At 31.8% G+C, this 16,909-nt stretch overlaps 3 protein-coding genes across 7 annotated transcripts; all 3 read right to left on the bottom strand.

Annotated features, from left to right (window-relative positions):
* On the bottom strand, positions 1-1,505 carry LOC121230383 (uncharacterized). Its single transcript, XM_041115021.1, has one exon. It carries the CDS (start codon positions 809-811, stop codon positions 287-289), a length of 525 nt encoding a protein of 174 aa, XP_040970955.1. The 5' UTR covers positions 812-1,505; the 3' UTR covers positions 1-286.
* A 78-nt stretch (positions 1,506-1,583) lies between these two features.
* On the bottom strand, positions 1,584-5,280 carry LOC107901388 (replication factor C subunit 4). Of its 2 annotated transcripts, none has more exons than XM_041115020.1 (12): positions 5,087-5,280; positions 4,929-5,007; positions 4,739-4,818; positions 4,266-4,388; positions 4,088-4,157; positions 3,925-3,998; positions 3,639-3,759; positions 3,492-3,554; positions 3,029-3,088; positions 2,545-2,670; positions 2,382-2,440; positions 1,584-1,936 (listed from the first exon to the last, which is right to left on the bottom strand). In XM_041115020.1, exons 1-12 carry the CDS (start codon positions 5,128-5,130, stop codon positions 1,930-1,932), a joined length of 906 nt encoding a protein of 301 aa, XP_040970954.1. In that variant the 5' UTR covers positions 5,131-5,280; the 3' UTR covers positions 1,584-1,929. The 2 variants fall into 2 exon arrangements, with proteins under 2 accessions (XP_040970954.1, XP_016682871.2); XM_016827382.2 differs by having other exon boundaries at positions 2,382-2,465; positions 5,087-5,279.
* Positions 5,281-5,693: 413 nt separating this feature from the next.
* LOC121230384 (cyclin-A1-4) lies at positions 5,694-10,625 on the bottom strand. Of its 4 annotated transcripts, XM_041115024.1 has the most exons (13): positions 10,426-10,625; positions 10,087-10,302; positions 9,013-9,355; positions 8,744-8,880; positions 7,955-8,047; positions 7,711-7,760; positions 7,573-7,617; positions 7,348-7,423; positions 7,186-7,262; positions 7,077-7,110; positions 6,670-6,819; positions 6,386-6,520; positions 5,694-6,124 (listed from the first exon to the last, which is right to left on the bottom strand). In XM_041115024.1, exons 2-13 carry the CDS (start codon positions 10,288-10,290, stop codon positions 6,059-6,061), a joined length of 1,410 nt encoding a protein of 469 aa, XP_040970958.1. In that variant the 5' UTR covers positions 10,291-10,302; positions 10,426-10,625; the 3' UTR covers positions 5,694-6,058. The 4 variants fall into 4 exon arrangements, 3 of the variants coding, with proteins under 3 accessions (XP_040970958.1, XP_040970957.1, XP_040970956.1); XM_041115023.1 differs by lacking the exon at positions 7,711-7,760 and having other exon boundaries at positions 7,573-7,706; positions 10,087-10,297; XM_041115022.1 differs by lacking the exon at positions 7,711-7,760 and having other exon boundaries at positions 7,573-7,706.
* Positions 10,626-16,909: the final 6,284 nt, after the last annotated feature.

A 16,909-nucleotide genomic window follows, 5' to 3' on the forward strand; every position in this document is an offset into this window, starting at 1 on the left:
TTTTATAACAAAAAGGACCAATTTGTCATTTAATCTAATGTATAAAGACTAATTTACTCATTTTTTAAGCAAAGGAGACAAAATGCAATTAAACTTCTAATACAAAGGCTTCTATGATACTTTTACCTATAAGTAAAAATGGTAACCAAATTTAACAGAGAATCATGAAACCTCCTTAATTAATGCAAGGCATAATTGGTTGAAGAAGAGCTATGCGAACTCTATTTTTGTTTTCCTTTTCTCCATAAAAAAGGCCAAACCTAACCCATTCAACATCAGCCACGAGTCACGGCGATGAGCTAAAAGATAAAAAGGAAGACATCGGTGAGCCATAGAACGGTGACAGTGACTTCCGACTTGACACCGACCACCGCGACAATGTCTCAAGATCAGAAACATAGTCGGGTTCAGATCTTTGGCTCCACCTCTTGCTTCCTTTTCGCCTAAGCAATGGTGAGGGGAAGCATCCGTGTGAAACACATTCAAGATGCACTTGGACAGGTCGATCAAACCGCCAACGCTCGGAATGGGAACGTCGTGTAGACCTAAAAGAATGAGTCTGGGGCTCCGAAGTTAGGAGCAAGTAGGATCCAGCAGGTGGAGGTTTAAGCTTTTGTGGAGGACAAAGTGGTCCTGGTAAATTTGGTGATGAACGCTGGTTGTTTATAAAAGGCGAGGGTGGTGGTGGCAGCGGCAATGGAGGCAGCGGAGGTTGCTGTTTTGGGTTCTGTGTTTGTTTGGGAACACCGGGTCTGATCTCCCACTTAAAAGGAACTGCTCCTGGCTTTATGAAGGAATCATCAACTGCCATTTCTTTAACCGAAAATAACTACCCAGAGTAACTGAGACTTTATAAAATATAAAACAGAGCTTTGCTTATAATAGGGAGCGGTGGTGTTTCACCTTTATATATATAGTTGGGGTGATGAAGGACAACGTTTAAGAGGGATTAAAGGTATGAAGGTGGGGCTGGTAAGCTTGACGGGTCCAACCGCTTATTTGAATTTGACCCTTCCTGGTTCATTTAAATACCAGTTTATTTTACAATCTCTCTTTTATTTTAAAATTTCAATTTGATATTCAACCATCTTGAGGTGTACGATTTAAACATCTGTCGGTACTTAGACTTTTCAGCTTACAATTCCAAAATAGGAGGGATATTTTGCTTCGATTTAGGATGGATTGTGGACTTTGGAGCTCTGGGTTTCTTTTTGAATTGTCAATTTAGAATGGTAAAAGAATAAAAACTCTCAAATCTCTATGTTGCAAGGAAGCAAACTTAGGCATCAGAGACCAGACCAATTGACAAACCCGGGACAGTGGTAATAATGAGCTATGGAGATTTGAATTTTAGGGGCTCCGCCAGACATTATAATTGAGAGCTCCACTAATAATATTTTGTTCTTCCCTTCAAAATGTCAGTACTTGTCATCAAATGCTATGATATCTGTGACAAGCCTGTTGCAAACGGTAGGATTAGCTTCGAATGGAGAACAATCTTATTACTCTGGTCCCTCCCCCCCCCCTTTCATGATTTTCTTTCACTATATCAAATAAGTAATTGTTTTAATATGATACCAACATGCAAAAAGGAGTGCTAAAGACTCATCGTCTATAGCAATAGACTAGAGACAAGTTAAATAGAGAACTAACACCAAATCCATGTTAAATGACAAGAGATTCAAAAGGATGGACCCATCTATGACAATCAGGCATGACAGAAAGTTAGAAAAGCAGGTTTGTTGCAATATGTACCAGTTTACAGTCCAAAAGGTTGAAGAATCTCTCCTTGTCTTCAAAAGTATCTGCCATCTCACACTGGGCTTTCCCACTAAGTTTCAAAAGAGAATTCCTGTGGCATGTTACACAAAGCTCGCATTGTGTTGCTGGCCACATCCAGCAGCTGCAAATACTCATCAGCACCATCAACTAGACGCTGCATGCCAAGGATGAAATATAAGATATATGCCAAAAAACTGATTATACATATAAGTAAATATTAAAGAAACAATGGACAAGAGGGGAAGAAAATATATTGAATGGCCAGCTTTCAAAGTACTCTTTTAATACAATGCAGTTAGCCATGTTTAATAGGGGTCAATTTTCAATCAGTTAAAATATAATGGAAGGTATAACTCAAGCAGATTTCCTTAAAGATAGCAGAGTTATGCGGATGCAAACAAATTTTAAAATCTACGCCCCTGCCATATCTTAGCTTTCATGGCTGGCTAATGCTAAACAACCCAGGAAAAACATCTTTCACACTAAGCATGATTTGTATAGAGAAAAAACATGCAATTTAGTAATCTCACTTCTGTTTCTATAACTACCAAAACTAAGAAATTAGCAGTAGACGAGCAAACTTGTGTAGGAAAAGTAACCTTATCTGCTTCAGCCAAACTCTTGCAAATTCTAGCTTTCTGTTCATCTGGTACATCATCTGCCTCAACAACCACATCAAATAACTGGAAGAATCATTATATTAGTATCAGATATATCTACAAGTTAGAAATGGTGACGAATCATGGATCAAAAAAATCAGACCTGAGAAAGCATCTGAGAAACTGGATAGCCTTCTGCAATTACATTATTGACTTCCTTGTTTGCCAAATCAAAGTTACCACTTTTGCATGCAGCATAAAGTGCTTCAACAACTTCCACAGGGATAACCTGATATATAGAAATTTAAGCATCAAGACATGCCAAGGTCAATTAAATAGAACAAAAATCTGAAAAAGAGAAGGTGCCTTATTGTAAATTTTTTATTTCGCTTTCTTCGTAAAAATGGAATTAAAAAATTCAAGCAAGAAAATGTTGCATCAAAGGACAACTTTCTTAGTTGTTTCATCAATAAAGGTAGTTAACACAGAGAGACAGAAGGTATAGATGTCCAAATTTTAATTCACAAAAAAGTATGAAAATCTACTCATCAATCTAACCATCAAATATATGATAAAAAAGGAGGCCCTAGTTAAGGATACGCACTGCCACTGCAAAAGTTTAAGTGTCAATGAATCATATAGCTTACTCCTGACACACAAAGTAGGTCTTTGGAAGAAATTGATGATCCAAATAGGCGTGCAGCTCCCTGAAATATTTCATAACACAAAATTCAGCATCAACAACAGGATGAAAGATTCCAGTTGACCAGCATGACCAATAAACAAATACAAGGAACATATCATAGGAGATGAGCATGATAAAACTGTTATTTCTAATGGTGACAGGAATCAGTTATAGATCATCATTTTGACCTAAACAATTACAGCTGCATAATAGGAATTGAGAACTAAACCCTTCTTGGGGAAAGTATTATTTACAAGGCGGCAAAACAAACCAAAGCCCAACACACGAGGCAGTAAGAGAAAACTGGATCAAATTGCAACAAGTATACAATCATATTGTCAAACCAAAACACAGTAGAAGAGCAATGAGACTTGGAACAACATATTTCCAGAAATAATGAAAATGTATTGTAATCCAAGGCTTACCTGCAAGTACGTAATAGCCCGACGAAGATCACCCTGTGAAATGGAACTTAATGTTGAAAGCGCCTACAGTGAAACATCATATGTTTAGTAAAGAGGCCATTTAACAAACAATCACTAATACAACAGCTTTAAGACACCAGTTCATACCTCTGAATCTAAATTGAGGCCTTCTTGGTCACATATGTGTAATATACGACTGCTCATGATTTCATCTGAAAGTGGCTTGAATCTGAACTTGGCACATCTTGAAGCAAGTGGCTCTATGATCCTATGAAAATTCAATAACATAATGTCTAAGAATTCCTCTCCAGTTCTCAAATTTTCATTGTGATTTAGAGGTCAGTTGTAACATTAAAGTGCTAAAAATCTACCAGATTAAACCTGTGGTTAAAAGGGTAAAAAGAAACTTGAGGAAAAAAAAATATATATATACCTGCTTATGTAGTTACATATGAAAAAGAAGCGTGTAACTTTTGAGTAAGTTTCCATGGTACGTCTCAAGGCATTCTGCAGTGAAGTTTAAGTGAAATGAAATTAACATGTGTCAACATGAATTGAAAAATACCACAAGGGCTACAAAGAAAAAAGAAACATGCCTGAGCATCTTCTGTCATCGAATCTGCTTCATCAAGAATAATGATCTTGAATGGTGGGCAGGGATAACCTCTAGAGAATACAAGGGAAGAAAAACATAATTGGTACACTAAAAAGATGCAAAGAAACAACTATCAATCAAACTAGAAATCTTATTCACCAGAAAATAAGAGGGCATACCCCTGACGCTGAGCAGATCCTACAGCAACAGCAGCAAAATCCTTGATCTTTGTACGAACAACATTGATCCCACGGTCATCACTTGCATTTAGCTCCAACACCCTAGATTTGTAGAGTTCAGGTCTGCAAAAATTGGGTTTCAGTAGGATTCAGACAAACTGAAGTTAATAAAAAAATCTTAGGTGTAAAATTGTAAAATGAAATGAAAGATCATCATAAACTCTACAATCAACAACTATTAAGTTTAAAATAGTAAAAGGTCTGGAACATATAAATTCAGCAAAACTACAGTGAAGCATTACACTAATAACAGAAACTTAAAAGTTCACCAATGAGTAATCTTCAATTCAACACTAATAGTTAATCTAATTCACAATTTTTCCATAAAAAGCTTAATCCGAAATGAAGGGTTTAAGTCAAAGTTTCACTTCCGTAAAACAACAATTTTACCCAAAAAAATAGAGGAAGAGTACCCAAATAACTGGTGGGCAATGGCGAGAGCGGTAGTGGTTTTGCCAGTGCCAGGCGGACCGTAAAAGAGCATATGTGGGCACTACCAAAAAGGAAAATAATGTTGAATTAGGGTTTTTCAATGTAATCAAAAGAAAAAAAAACTCATGAATATATATATATATAAAAGGAATGAAAGAGGAGAGAAATTACATTGGCGGTCTCGAGGGTGTTGGTGAGAACTCGAACAACCTCGTCTTGATGTGCCACATCTCTCACTTGCTTTGGCCGACTGAGACGAAACTAAAATCTTTACCATTTTTTAAATAAAATAAAAAATAATGAAATTGAGAGAGAGTAAGAGATAATACTATTTTTCAACCCAAGGTTGGGAGCTCTGCAGTACTGGCGCCATTTTCGTCTTGCTTGCTTGTTTCTTGCCTTGCCTGCGTTTAAAGCGACTTCTCTTTTCCCTCTTCTTTTTCCTTTATATATTATTTCTCCTTTTTGTTTCCCGCTTCTTGGGTTGGGTTTGGGGATTAGATAGATAAGGACGGCAGCCATTGAAATAATAATAACTAGATTATATCATATCAACAATTTGGGCGAAAAATATATGAAATAATTTTTTTAAAAAAAATTAATATATAATGAAATATAATTTTGATTAAAATGATAAAGTCAAAATATTAAAAAATTATAATATTTTAGGTTTAAATTTCTATTTTCACAATATCTAAAAAGTATAAAATAGATTGCTTTAATTAAGTTTAAAAAGATTATTGCTTGTTAGAAACATATTTTAAATAATTTAACCCTCTTAAAAACTTAATTTTTTTAACTATCTAAAATAAATTTTAAATTTATAAATAAAAAATTTTGAAGCAAATTTTTTAAACAAGTGGCATCAATAAGATCTGTGATTATGAATTTTACTTTTACTTTTTTTACAGAACTATAAAATTTATTCTATAATAATTTACAATAAATTCTTATTTATTCGCAAATAAAAAAATTACAATGAAATTGAATCAATAGATTCTTATTTTCAAAGGAAAAAAACTTATAAATCCTCCAAGTCTAACTCCATAGATGTTGTCGATCACGTACATACGGAATCGAGACAGTAAACAATTTAGTCAATCAACAAATTCATGATGAAACTGTTTTTCAGACAAGAGTATGGAATTGAAGTACTTCACTAGCTCAGCAGCAACATCAAGGATGCTTTTTCCCAAAAATGGAAGCGAAATAAAGATCCCATTTTCTAAGCTTCAAAAATTCAACATTTTTACATCTAAAAACTATTATATCCAGCAAAAATGAAACACTCTACTACTTGCTCACACATCTTGGAAAAACTCCTCCGGTATTGATGCAGGGCAGTACTTCTTTGCCACAAATTTGTACTGATGCAGACAAGATAAAAATGTCGGACCATATCAAATATTAGAATAATGAAATATCAGGTTCACATTAATATAATGAAAGTAATCAATCTATTTCTCTACAAGTTACACAATCTTTTAGTCACAAGGTGTGTGTATATGTATATGTATAAAGCGCATGTTTACAGGTTCATATTGTAGGACTTTACTGAAAACTTAACTCAACTGTGTAGGGCATTGTCGTAAACATTTTTGAACCATCCAGATGGAGAAACTACTCACCTTGTGTTGACTATACTTCTCTCTGATTGCTGGCAAATTAGCACCACCACCATTACGGCAAAGATGATGCAGAGCCTTAACACAGTTCCCAATATCAGAGGGCTGGTATAGCGTGTAATGCCCCAACATAGAATCCTGTCCAACAAATGAAAAAGAATAGACATATATCATCTGATAGAAGTTATACAAAATTAGACAAAGTTAATCGCCATCAGATAAGAAAAACATATAGCTGAACAAGTCAGTACATAGTATAGAACGATAAATTATGCCTGAAAACATACCCAAGGTTTTCTTGAAGGAGAGAGTATAAATCTGGCCAAGAAAGCAGCAGAAGCAGCTATTAGAGATGGAGCATAGTGAAGCATAGTGTATTCAAGAAGTGATAACTCTGCAATGTAGTTGGCCAAACATTCAAACTGCAACAATTGAACCTACAGAAGGCAGCCAAATATTACTGTCAGTGGTCATTGCGGTTTTTTCACATCATTAGGTAAAACAGAGATTAACAACAAAGCGTGATGACTTGAACACTGCAACGGTTCCCCCATCTTGTTATATTTTTTAACTAGGGTACCTAGGAATCAAAGATCTACTAGTACAAGTTTACATCCAAATATAATGAAAAAGAACCTAGTAGTGGAGCAAAAATAAAAATGAATTTAAATATGTTAGTCCATGAGAGAGATACCTGATTGATCGTTTCAGCAGCACAAACAAATTGCCTGGCATTTTTCATGAATCATTTCAATAATAAATTTATAAATTGCACATCGTATGGAAAAAGAAGGAGGCATTACCTCAGGAAAAATTTAGTTGTTGGGACTGTCATTTCAAACTTCAAGTAATTCAGCACAGAAGATTCCATTTGCAAAATCTGCAGCAGCCAAAGCAGGTAAAATATGTTTATGTAGATTGTGGTGAATAAAGAAGATTGGAAATAATCCTAAATGGAACCTGACCTCATCCTTGCAGTAAGTGTTATCAGTAACATAACAGAACTCTTCCACTTGAGGTGCAGATACCTCCTCATATTTACTGGCATGAAATAACCCTTTTAGTTATAATCCTCTTCTCACCAAGCTACATTTACCCACACAAACACACAGGACGTAAAATACACATGCATGCATGCACGGAATATTAAGTGAGAACTGAGTTCTCAAGAAAGAACCATGAAATCTTACGAAGCAACCATCATGCAGGCAACTCCAAGCAACTGCAGCTGTTGCCTGTTAATTGAATTGCCAGAAAGATAACGATCAATGTAATTCACAGTCAAAAACAATGTCTCAGGTACAAGCCTGTATTCTTCAGTTACCTACAGTTGAAATGATGAGGTAAGATCACTGTTCATATAAAGGGGGGGAGGAACCTGCACAATAACATTTAAGTTGTAGGTGTTTAACAATATTGGTTGTCGAATTTATACTAATGCAATGAAGCATCCCACTTATATAGTTGAAGCGGCCATTAGGATACAAAGATATCCCTGAAAAAGTAGCTCGAACGGGTAATTTCTTGGATTACGTACACAGTCCTAGTATTTTGCAACCTACCATAACTTACCTCCACCAGCCAATCAATAAGAATAGCTCGCATGTTGGCATTAATATCTTTCTGGACCATATCCATGAAGTCTGTAGAAAGCCTTTTTTTGGCCTACAAAACACCAGGAATAGGATGAAACATATCAAGCAGGAGTCTTATAGCAAACATAGAGCATAGGAAGAGTCGTGTTACTCAAAATTCGACAAATATAGGTACGTGCTATTTCTGCATCAAATACAATACAGTCAATCCCACTTTGAACAGCATAACAAAGAATGTACTAACAACAACAAACTACACCATAATCCAGTTGACCAATATCCCAGTTTAAGACAATAAATTAATAGCCACAACTTTGATAGGGTCACTTCCTGGGTATATGAATATTTAATTTTTAAAAAATGATAATAGATATGCACATCCTCAACTTCAAATAGCCATTAATTAACTGAAATGTAATCTATTTGAACTTGAGGAATCAAGAATACAACTCGCCGTACATGCTGTATGAATCACTATTTTTTTCTTAACCACAAACAAGATTGTTATCACTTGTCAATACCAAAAGTACAGGCATAAAAGAAGTAAATTCGGCTCTACATAAACTAAAAGTAAAAGTCTAAAAGATTATTAGAAAGACAACTAGAAATAAAGTAACACCCATGCAAGTCTTGTTTTCTAGGTACTGAAAATATTAATATAAAAATATATTTGATTCTTTTTTAGCGACTCCATGCATGAATATAACTAACAATGAAGCAAACAGCTCCTCAATGGCATGATGAAAAAGAAAAAAGGACGGTATACCTCAGATGCACGCAAATTCTTATAAATGACATGAACACTGGGTGAAAAAAACTGTGGATCTGTGGAAGACACATCAACAACAAAAGCATCATCATTTGGTCCCATCTCCAAATGTATGTTTGTCTTGGAAATCTTTCCTGGGTTGGTGTAAAGAACAGCATTTTCAGGCCAAAAATATTAATACTAATAATTTTATTTTCCAAATCAAGTCAATTGATAGAAATATTTTGGCCTAAACTAACATATTCATCATGGGATATGGAAAGGACCTTCTTTCTGTGTGAGCTCTGACATGTACAGATTGGCATTTGCCTTTGTCTCAATCGATTCAATTGCTGATACATCCTCATTCTCTAAATATCCAAACTTTGGGCTCTCCAAGGAATCGCAAGTAGACATTGTCTCATCCAAAGAAACGGAAGCACAAAGTGATCTGCATGGAGAGATATCCATGCTGCTTGGCAAAGTAAGTGCTGAAACTTTTGTTGTAGGGTGATCATCTCTTGTACAAATAGTATTTATACAAGAAACACCATCAAATGATTCCAAACTAGGAGTGGTAAGCAAAATAGAAGTTTCCTTCTTCTTGGCAACTTTGGAGGTACAGGGAACCTTCAAAAACAAATGTAATTAACCTTCTGACTTTGTAGAAATAAGAATTGAGTTCTGGAGATAATCTCGATGATAAAGTCACAAATTTCACATAGAAGTTTGTTGGCAAGTAGATCCAAAGTTATGAAACATTTATGATCAAACAAATGTAATTTACTAAAATGATAAATACAGCCATAACCAATGTGCATTACATAGATGCATTCCTTTGGATCAAACATGCATCAACCTTCATCCACCTAGAAAGTTAACTCAGAACTCATAACCGACTTTTGTTTGCTAGGACTTAGGAATGATGTTGAAAACACGATCCTTCTTTTTTTTTTTTAAGTACCAACGCTTTGGACAGATACTCAACACCTCAAAGAGGACGCGGATATACGGTTTTGACCCTTCAAACATGAGAAACATCGAGAATCTTAAATGTTTCTATCAAACACATACCAACATCCAACAACACCCAATTTCAAGTAACTTACAAACTTAAGAACATATTACATCATTTCTGTTTATGGTTAAACAGAGGAAAATGCTTTATTGAACCAAAAGTTATAACTAAAAGGTAAATCCCTTTTCATAATCTTGTAAATACATCATCTACAAGTAACAACTTGACCAAGAATACTCTCGATCCCAAAATTCAAGAAAGAAACTCGCAAAGGAAAAAAAATTAATAAGGAATTAAAAACATTAAAAAAGAAGATGAAAGTAGGGGTGGAAGAATAACGAACCATGGGTTTTGAGTGAGTAACCATGGCCCGTGACCCGCTTGGAAACCCATTCCCTTGGTTGGTTATATCGCTAAGAGCGACTCTCTTCTTACTAAATTGTGTCTTCGCAGCACCCATCTTTTTGCTCTGATTCCCAGCGATCGAAGGCTTCTTCGCCGTCGATGATGATGACGATGAAGCCAAACGCCGATTTCGTGACGACATCAAAAACCTAACCTTAACACGGTAGTACAAAATGAAACGAGAATCGGTTACGTGGGTTTCAAGAAACTCAGGAAAATATGAGAAAACAATTAAAAAGGAGTAAAACTAGTGTATAAATCGAGAAGAAATTCTCACCTAATCTGAGATTGAATTTTGTTGTAGGGTTTTTTTCTTGTTCTGATTCTTAAAAGGATTTGTTGAAGGAGATAAGAAGGGAGCGTTTTGACGAAGATTTCACTGAAGAAAGCGCGAAAAATATTGCTTGAAAGGTTAAGAAAAAAAACCGATGAGTATTATTTTTTCTCCGTGTTTTAGGATAAGAGTTAAAACAACAAACTAATTTCATTTGCTAATTAAAATATTTTAGTAGCTTTTAGATATTTATATCAATAAGTTGTATCGGAAATTGTTGGTGTACTAATTTAGAGAGGGATTTTAAATCGATGAATTTAAAATTTGACATGGACGGTTTAAATTGAGAAAAAATTATTTTAGTCGAATTTTTTATTACTTTTAAAATTTTTAATTTGAATTGTTATATTGATAAATTAAGAATTTAATTGGTTTAACCGTTCGTCCAGTTTAAAAATATAAAATCACATGACTTATTTTTGGAAAAAATAAATAAGATTTTTTTTTCTTATTTTGAAGAAGTGTTATATTTTACTAAGATTGTATTTGGATGAATAATTTTAAAATATTGGAAATTTTTAAAAATGTTAGTATTTTAGATTTCATCAATTCAAAAGGCTAGTAATTATAATTGCTTTGCTTAGATAAATAATTATTTTAATAAATATTAAGTTATTAGATTTTTCTAAATTAAATAACAATATTTATATTGAAAATAAATAATATAAAATTTATTCAATATTTCTACTATTATATTTGTAAAAAATTATAAATATTTTTAATGAAATAAGATTTTAAAAATGTATATTAGAATTAAATAAATATGATTTTAAAGTTTTAATATTTATCTTATAGTGGGATCATGTGTATTAAATGAAATAAAATTATAAGAAATTTAGAAAAACCACCTCTTTAGATGGAGTTTGACAAGGGAAATTGAGCTATTATAATTCCTGGTTAAAATTACTCATGAATCTTGAAAATTTCCAAATTATTTACCTAAACAAGTAAACTCACTTTTTGAAAATTGAAAACTTAGACAGTTGATACAAATAAAATCCCTCTTTCAAATCTCTCATTCACCCTAACAACATGCTTGGTTCATTGGAATGGAATAAAACTGTAATGAAATAATCGAGAATAAAATAAAGAAGTAATAGGGATTAAGTTATTTGGTTGACTGAATAGAATATATGAGTAATAGTATTACATTGTTTGGTTAATTAGAATGCTATTAAAGAATAGATAATGAATATATATAAAGTGACCCATTTACCCTTCATCTTATTCATTGCTTTTGCTTCTTTTGTTATTTACATCACAATCTCTCTCCCCCCCCCAAAAAATTCATCTTCTTTATCGTTTTTGCTTCCTTCTACCATTACATTTCATTGACCACCAACCTAAAACTTATCAAGAGCTTTGTCTCGATGCCTTCTTCCATATTCTCCATTTTGTTTTTCATAAAAATCATCCTTAAATCTAAAAAATTCACAATAAAAAAAATTATAGTTATTTTAATTATCAAAAGCCAAAAGATGTGTTAAAAACTATTGGAAAGTAGAAACCCATAAACTTTTCTCTTTGCAACTCAAATTTATCTTTGTAAACCCGACTTTGATTATAAAGAAATCATCTTATTCTAATATGGCATTTTGATCACCCAAATCTACTCCAATCTTCAAAGCATGGAGGCATGCAATGATTTTAATCACCACTCGAGTAGAACAATGAGAGAAATAATAGATGAGATGGGTAGAGAAAAAGTTAGAGGATGTGAGATGGGTAAAAAAAAATGAAGAAAAATAATTTGGTATATTCCTATAACCATTGAATAGCCATTCATTGGGAGTGACACTGAATTGTTATTCAATGTTTTTGCAGAATTAACCTGCAATGGTTATTCAATCGAATAGACTTTACAACCAACCAAACAATTGAATGGCTTTGTGGTGTTGGATAAGGTAAAAATGGCTATGTCATTCATATAAACCAAATATAGCATAAAAGTTTTTACTTATCTTGTTAATTTTAAGTTTAAATTTGTACTAATATAATACATGTGTTTTAAATAAGTTTTTTCATCGTGTTATTACACTAATAACCAAACGTAACATTAAGTATTTAATATAAATTATCTCAAATAGAAATAAATTCTTTATGAGGTTAGTCTTAAAAACTCACATAATAAGTATTAAACTCCCTAATTAAGTTTCACCAATCTAATTAAATCAAAACATTTTCATGGATTTAACATATACATATACAAACATGAATAATATACAAATATTACATTCTAACCATACTCTTTTTTCCTCTCTAATGTGCACAAGTTCTAAATGGTCTTTAATCCTTTTTACTTTTAGCTTCAAAAAGCCTCTCAATCAATTAATATTGTCGTTCATCAATCTTATGATCCTCTCTAAGTTAATAGGATCCATTTCAAACAATTGTGCAACTTTGATTTTATAAAATGCAAAATATTTTTTTATCCAATATAACAATCTCTTCCATCTTATATAATAGTTTATTTGTTATTAAATAAATATGTTATATTAAATAATCTTTAGAAAACAATAATTCAAATTTTATTAAAGTAAAGATGTATTTCTCTTAATGTTCTAACCTTTACTGTGTTCATACCACCGGTTCATGATAAAAAGCTCTTAACTTGCATACTTTTCGTTTCTTAAAACTTGTTTTTAGTGAATATGAAATTGTTGGAATATCGATTTAGAAATAGTGTTTGTATCACAATAAAAATTTAATTTTTTTCTTAAAACCGAGTATTGTGGTATTTATAATAATTTCTAGACCAAATTAGTACCCATGCTTTGATCAATGTGGTTTAGGTTGTTTTCTGGATTTCTATCAAATGTTTTTTTTTCATTATCCTCAAATTACAATTTGATTAGAGTGTAGACAAGATGATCTTATTTTATCTCATGGTAATCATTACATCTTACTTCATAAAAAAACTAGTTATTAACACATAGAAATTAAATCATTTGTACCAGACAAATGGTTTTTGGCGAGATTGCTTTCTCATTTGTCAATAATGTCAAGGAAAGGATGACATTTACCCTTAATCAACCTACGAACTCCACTATTATAAATTAAGCTATGTCACGTAGAAGTCATATACTCAAAGTACCAACTTTTGATTATTTGTTTATTTGAGCTCGGGCTTTTAATACATTAAAGTATATGAGTTACGTACAGATAGTCAGCCACTTGTTTAGGATTAAGTCACACTATAAACATCACAAGTAAATTAATTCATAAATAGTTCTAGGTTAATTCAACTTGAGTTATGTCTAATGTATTGTCAATCTAAACAATCACAAATATGTTTCTATATTCTGGGAGTCAACCACTTTGATACTTAATACAAGGTTGTTAGAAAATTTTTGTTTAAAAATTAATTTTTTATCGCAACAAAAAATTAAAATTTTGAAAACTAAGCCAATTTATGATATTTGTAACAATAAACTTTTATAAAAAAGTACTTGTGCTTTGTGTGAAACAGATTCTTTGCGTTCCCGACTTTTAACTAAACAACCTTCTCTGCCATTATTGTACCACAAATTGCTTTAAATGTAGGCTCGAACAATCATGAATCAAACACAAAACCAAAAACAATTTATCACTTTCAATAGGAAATAAATTATCTCTCAATAGAGACCAATAGAATTGTTATCCTCTAAAAATAGAATTTACACTTACAAAATAAATTATCACTATTTTCGAGTAAAATAACAATATTTAAAGTCGTGTGAAACTTGTTTAAATAATTCTACTAACATTTTACTCTAAGAAGAATTTATGATAAGGGGTTTTGGGTTTCTCTTGTATTAGATCCAATTATATGTACTTACTAGACTTTTAATCCAACACATTATAATTTAATCCAACCTGATACATGTTTTTCTATTTCCCAAAATAAATATTATTTAATTTAATTTAATAATTTAAAATTTTGAATTAAATAATTTTTTCAACTCAATTCTAATTCCGCTAAAGTAAAAATAACTTAACTGTAAAAAATATATGAAACAATATATTTAATTTCCATATTCAACAGATTCACAATAACCAATTAATTTTATTTTATTTTCGAACTTCAATTATTTGATTCAATAATAATTCAAAAAACTTAAATTAATTCTCAAACCATTTAAATACTTAGTGAGAAAACACATTCATTTCTGAATTTGATCAATTTCTCTAACTTTATTATTTTCATTCGTTTCTGTTCATTTGATTCTATATGCAATTTATTTTTTGTTTTAATGAGCTAGCAGAGTAATCGATTTAACATGTATAATTAGGACTAAAATAATTTATAATTAAGTTTCAACTTTCTGCCTATTAATTATAAACTAATTTAGTCACAAAGTCATTTCATTATAGTTTCATGACTGAGCTCTCTCCAATTACATGTCATTAGGAAAGCTATTCAATCAGTTCTCGTCCAATAACCTTATCATAAGTATTTTACCCTTATAGTATTTTCTTAATTTAGGATAAATATGGTCTCTCAACATGATCTTATTTTATCTCACAGTAACTATTACATCTTCCTTCATGAATAGTCAATTACTATCAAATAGTAATTAAGTCATTCATCATAAAGATAAAACAACATGCGACCATGTTTGCTTTTTATCTATCATGCAATGTCAATGAAAAGATATCATTTACCCATTTATTGGACCATGAATTTTATTATTGTGACTGATGCTACGTACTATAAAAGTCGTATACCAAATGCACCAACTTTCAATTCCTTATCTATTTGAACTTTGACTTTTACTTACATCAAAGTATACGAGTCACACATACATAGTCCATTATCCACTCATGATAAAGGTATGTCACACTATAAATGCCTCGAATGAATAAATCCATAAACATATTTAGGGTTCATTTTACTTAAATTATGTCTGATGTACTGTCAATCCAATTAATCACATCTATATCTTTATCTTTTGGGAGTCATTCACTCTGATGTTCAGGACAAAGCCTCTACCCAATTGGACTTGATAGACAACATATTAGTCTTTCAATTGATTTACTCATTTCCGATTAAACTAAGGACATGTTTAAGTTTATATACTAATATAAATTGTATTTCTGTATTACGATTTGACCACGTAATACCACATAGTATTAGTTAAAGATTAGATAACTAGTAAACCAATATTTGCTTCCATTTTGCTTTGTGTGCAAAAACCATTGAAGACAATATATAAGAGTATTAATGTAAATTATGAATATTTTATTAAACAAATTTTGTTCGAAAAATACCAATTAACATAGACAAAAATACTACACTTAAGACACCTGGCATAACAATCCTTTAACCGATTTGCTTAATTTCAATTCATCAAACTATGCACCTTTTAGATTACCTATTAATATAACTTGTCTTCTCACATTATGATTCGACTGCATAATGCAACTTAATATTAGTTAAACGTTAGGCAATCAATAAAGCAATATTTGCTTACACTTTGCTTTGTGCGCTAAAAGCGCTGAAAACAAATAAAAATGATATTAACATGAATGATTAAATTTTATTAAACCAATATGTTTGAAAAATTATAAGTACAAATAACTAATAAACTACACTCAAAGCATTAGTTCCTAACACACAGAAACATCAAAGTTAAAATAGTTGGAAATTGATTCGAGTATTGAAACTTGGCTCACTATTTATGTAATTAGGCCATTCAACTCCGTATTTGCTTGGTATAACTCACAATTGCTTGAAATGATTCATTGTGTGCTTAAAACTCGAGATTAAATGTGTTTCGATTTCATGATTGTTTGAATAGGTCATTTTGATGACCAATGTGATGTTCTTCGAGTAAGGATTTTTACACTACATCTTCTAGTGTGTGTTACCATCGCTTGTCGCATGAAAAATGGAAAATATACGTGTTAGTCCCATGTCTCTCTATTAAGATGTCAAGAAATTTGATCACATTGTAATCTGCTTATTTTAGATGTTATATATCTATGAGAAAGTATTGTATGAAACATGGATATTATCATTTTCCAATAGTTTTATACCACATCAATAATTTCATTATAAATTTCAGGATTTTAATCTGAATTTGATTATTTTGGGATAAAAATGCTGAAATTCAAGATGAAATTACTGATGTGACATAAAATTATTGGAAAAGAGATTCAGATGACATGATACCACTGTTTCATACAATCATTTTCCCATATATATATACATCACATTGCGTAAGTACAATTTCTTTTGTTTGTTTGTGGGATTATCTTTTAGATTATGGTGGAATTGAACAACTCGATCTTCATATTGTTAATAGCGGTGAAAAATTAGTATTTAGCTTACATCAATTTAATCTGAATTTAATAATAACCAAATTTTGATTGGTTGAACTGTTGAAATAATATCTTTAGACAAACCGCCCATGAGTGTTAGGTCTAGGGTGTTTATAGTTTGGTT

This window comes from Gossypium hirsutum, chromosome A06 (assembly GCF_007990345.1).
Source record: "Gossypium hirsutum isolate 1008001.06 chromosome A06, Gossypium_hirsutum_v2.1, whole genome shotgun sequence".
NCBI classification, from domain to species: Eukaryota; Viridiplantae; Streptophyta; class Magnoliopsida; order Malvales; family Malvaceae; genus Gossypium; species Gossypium hirsutum.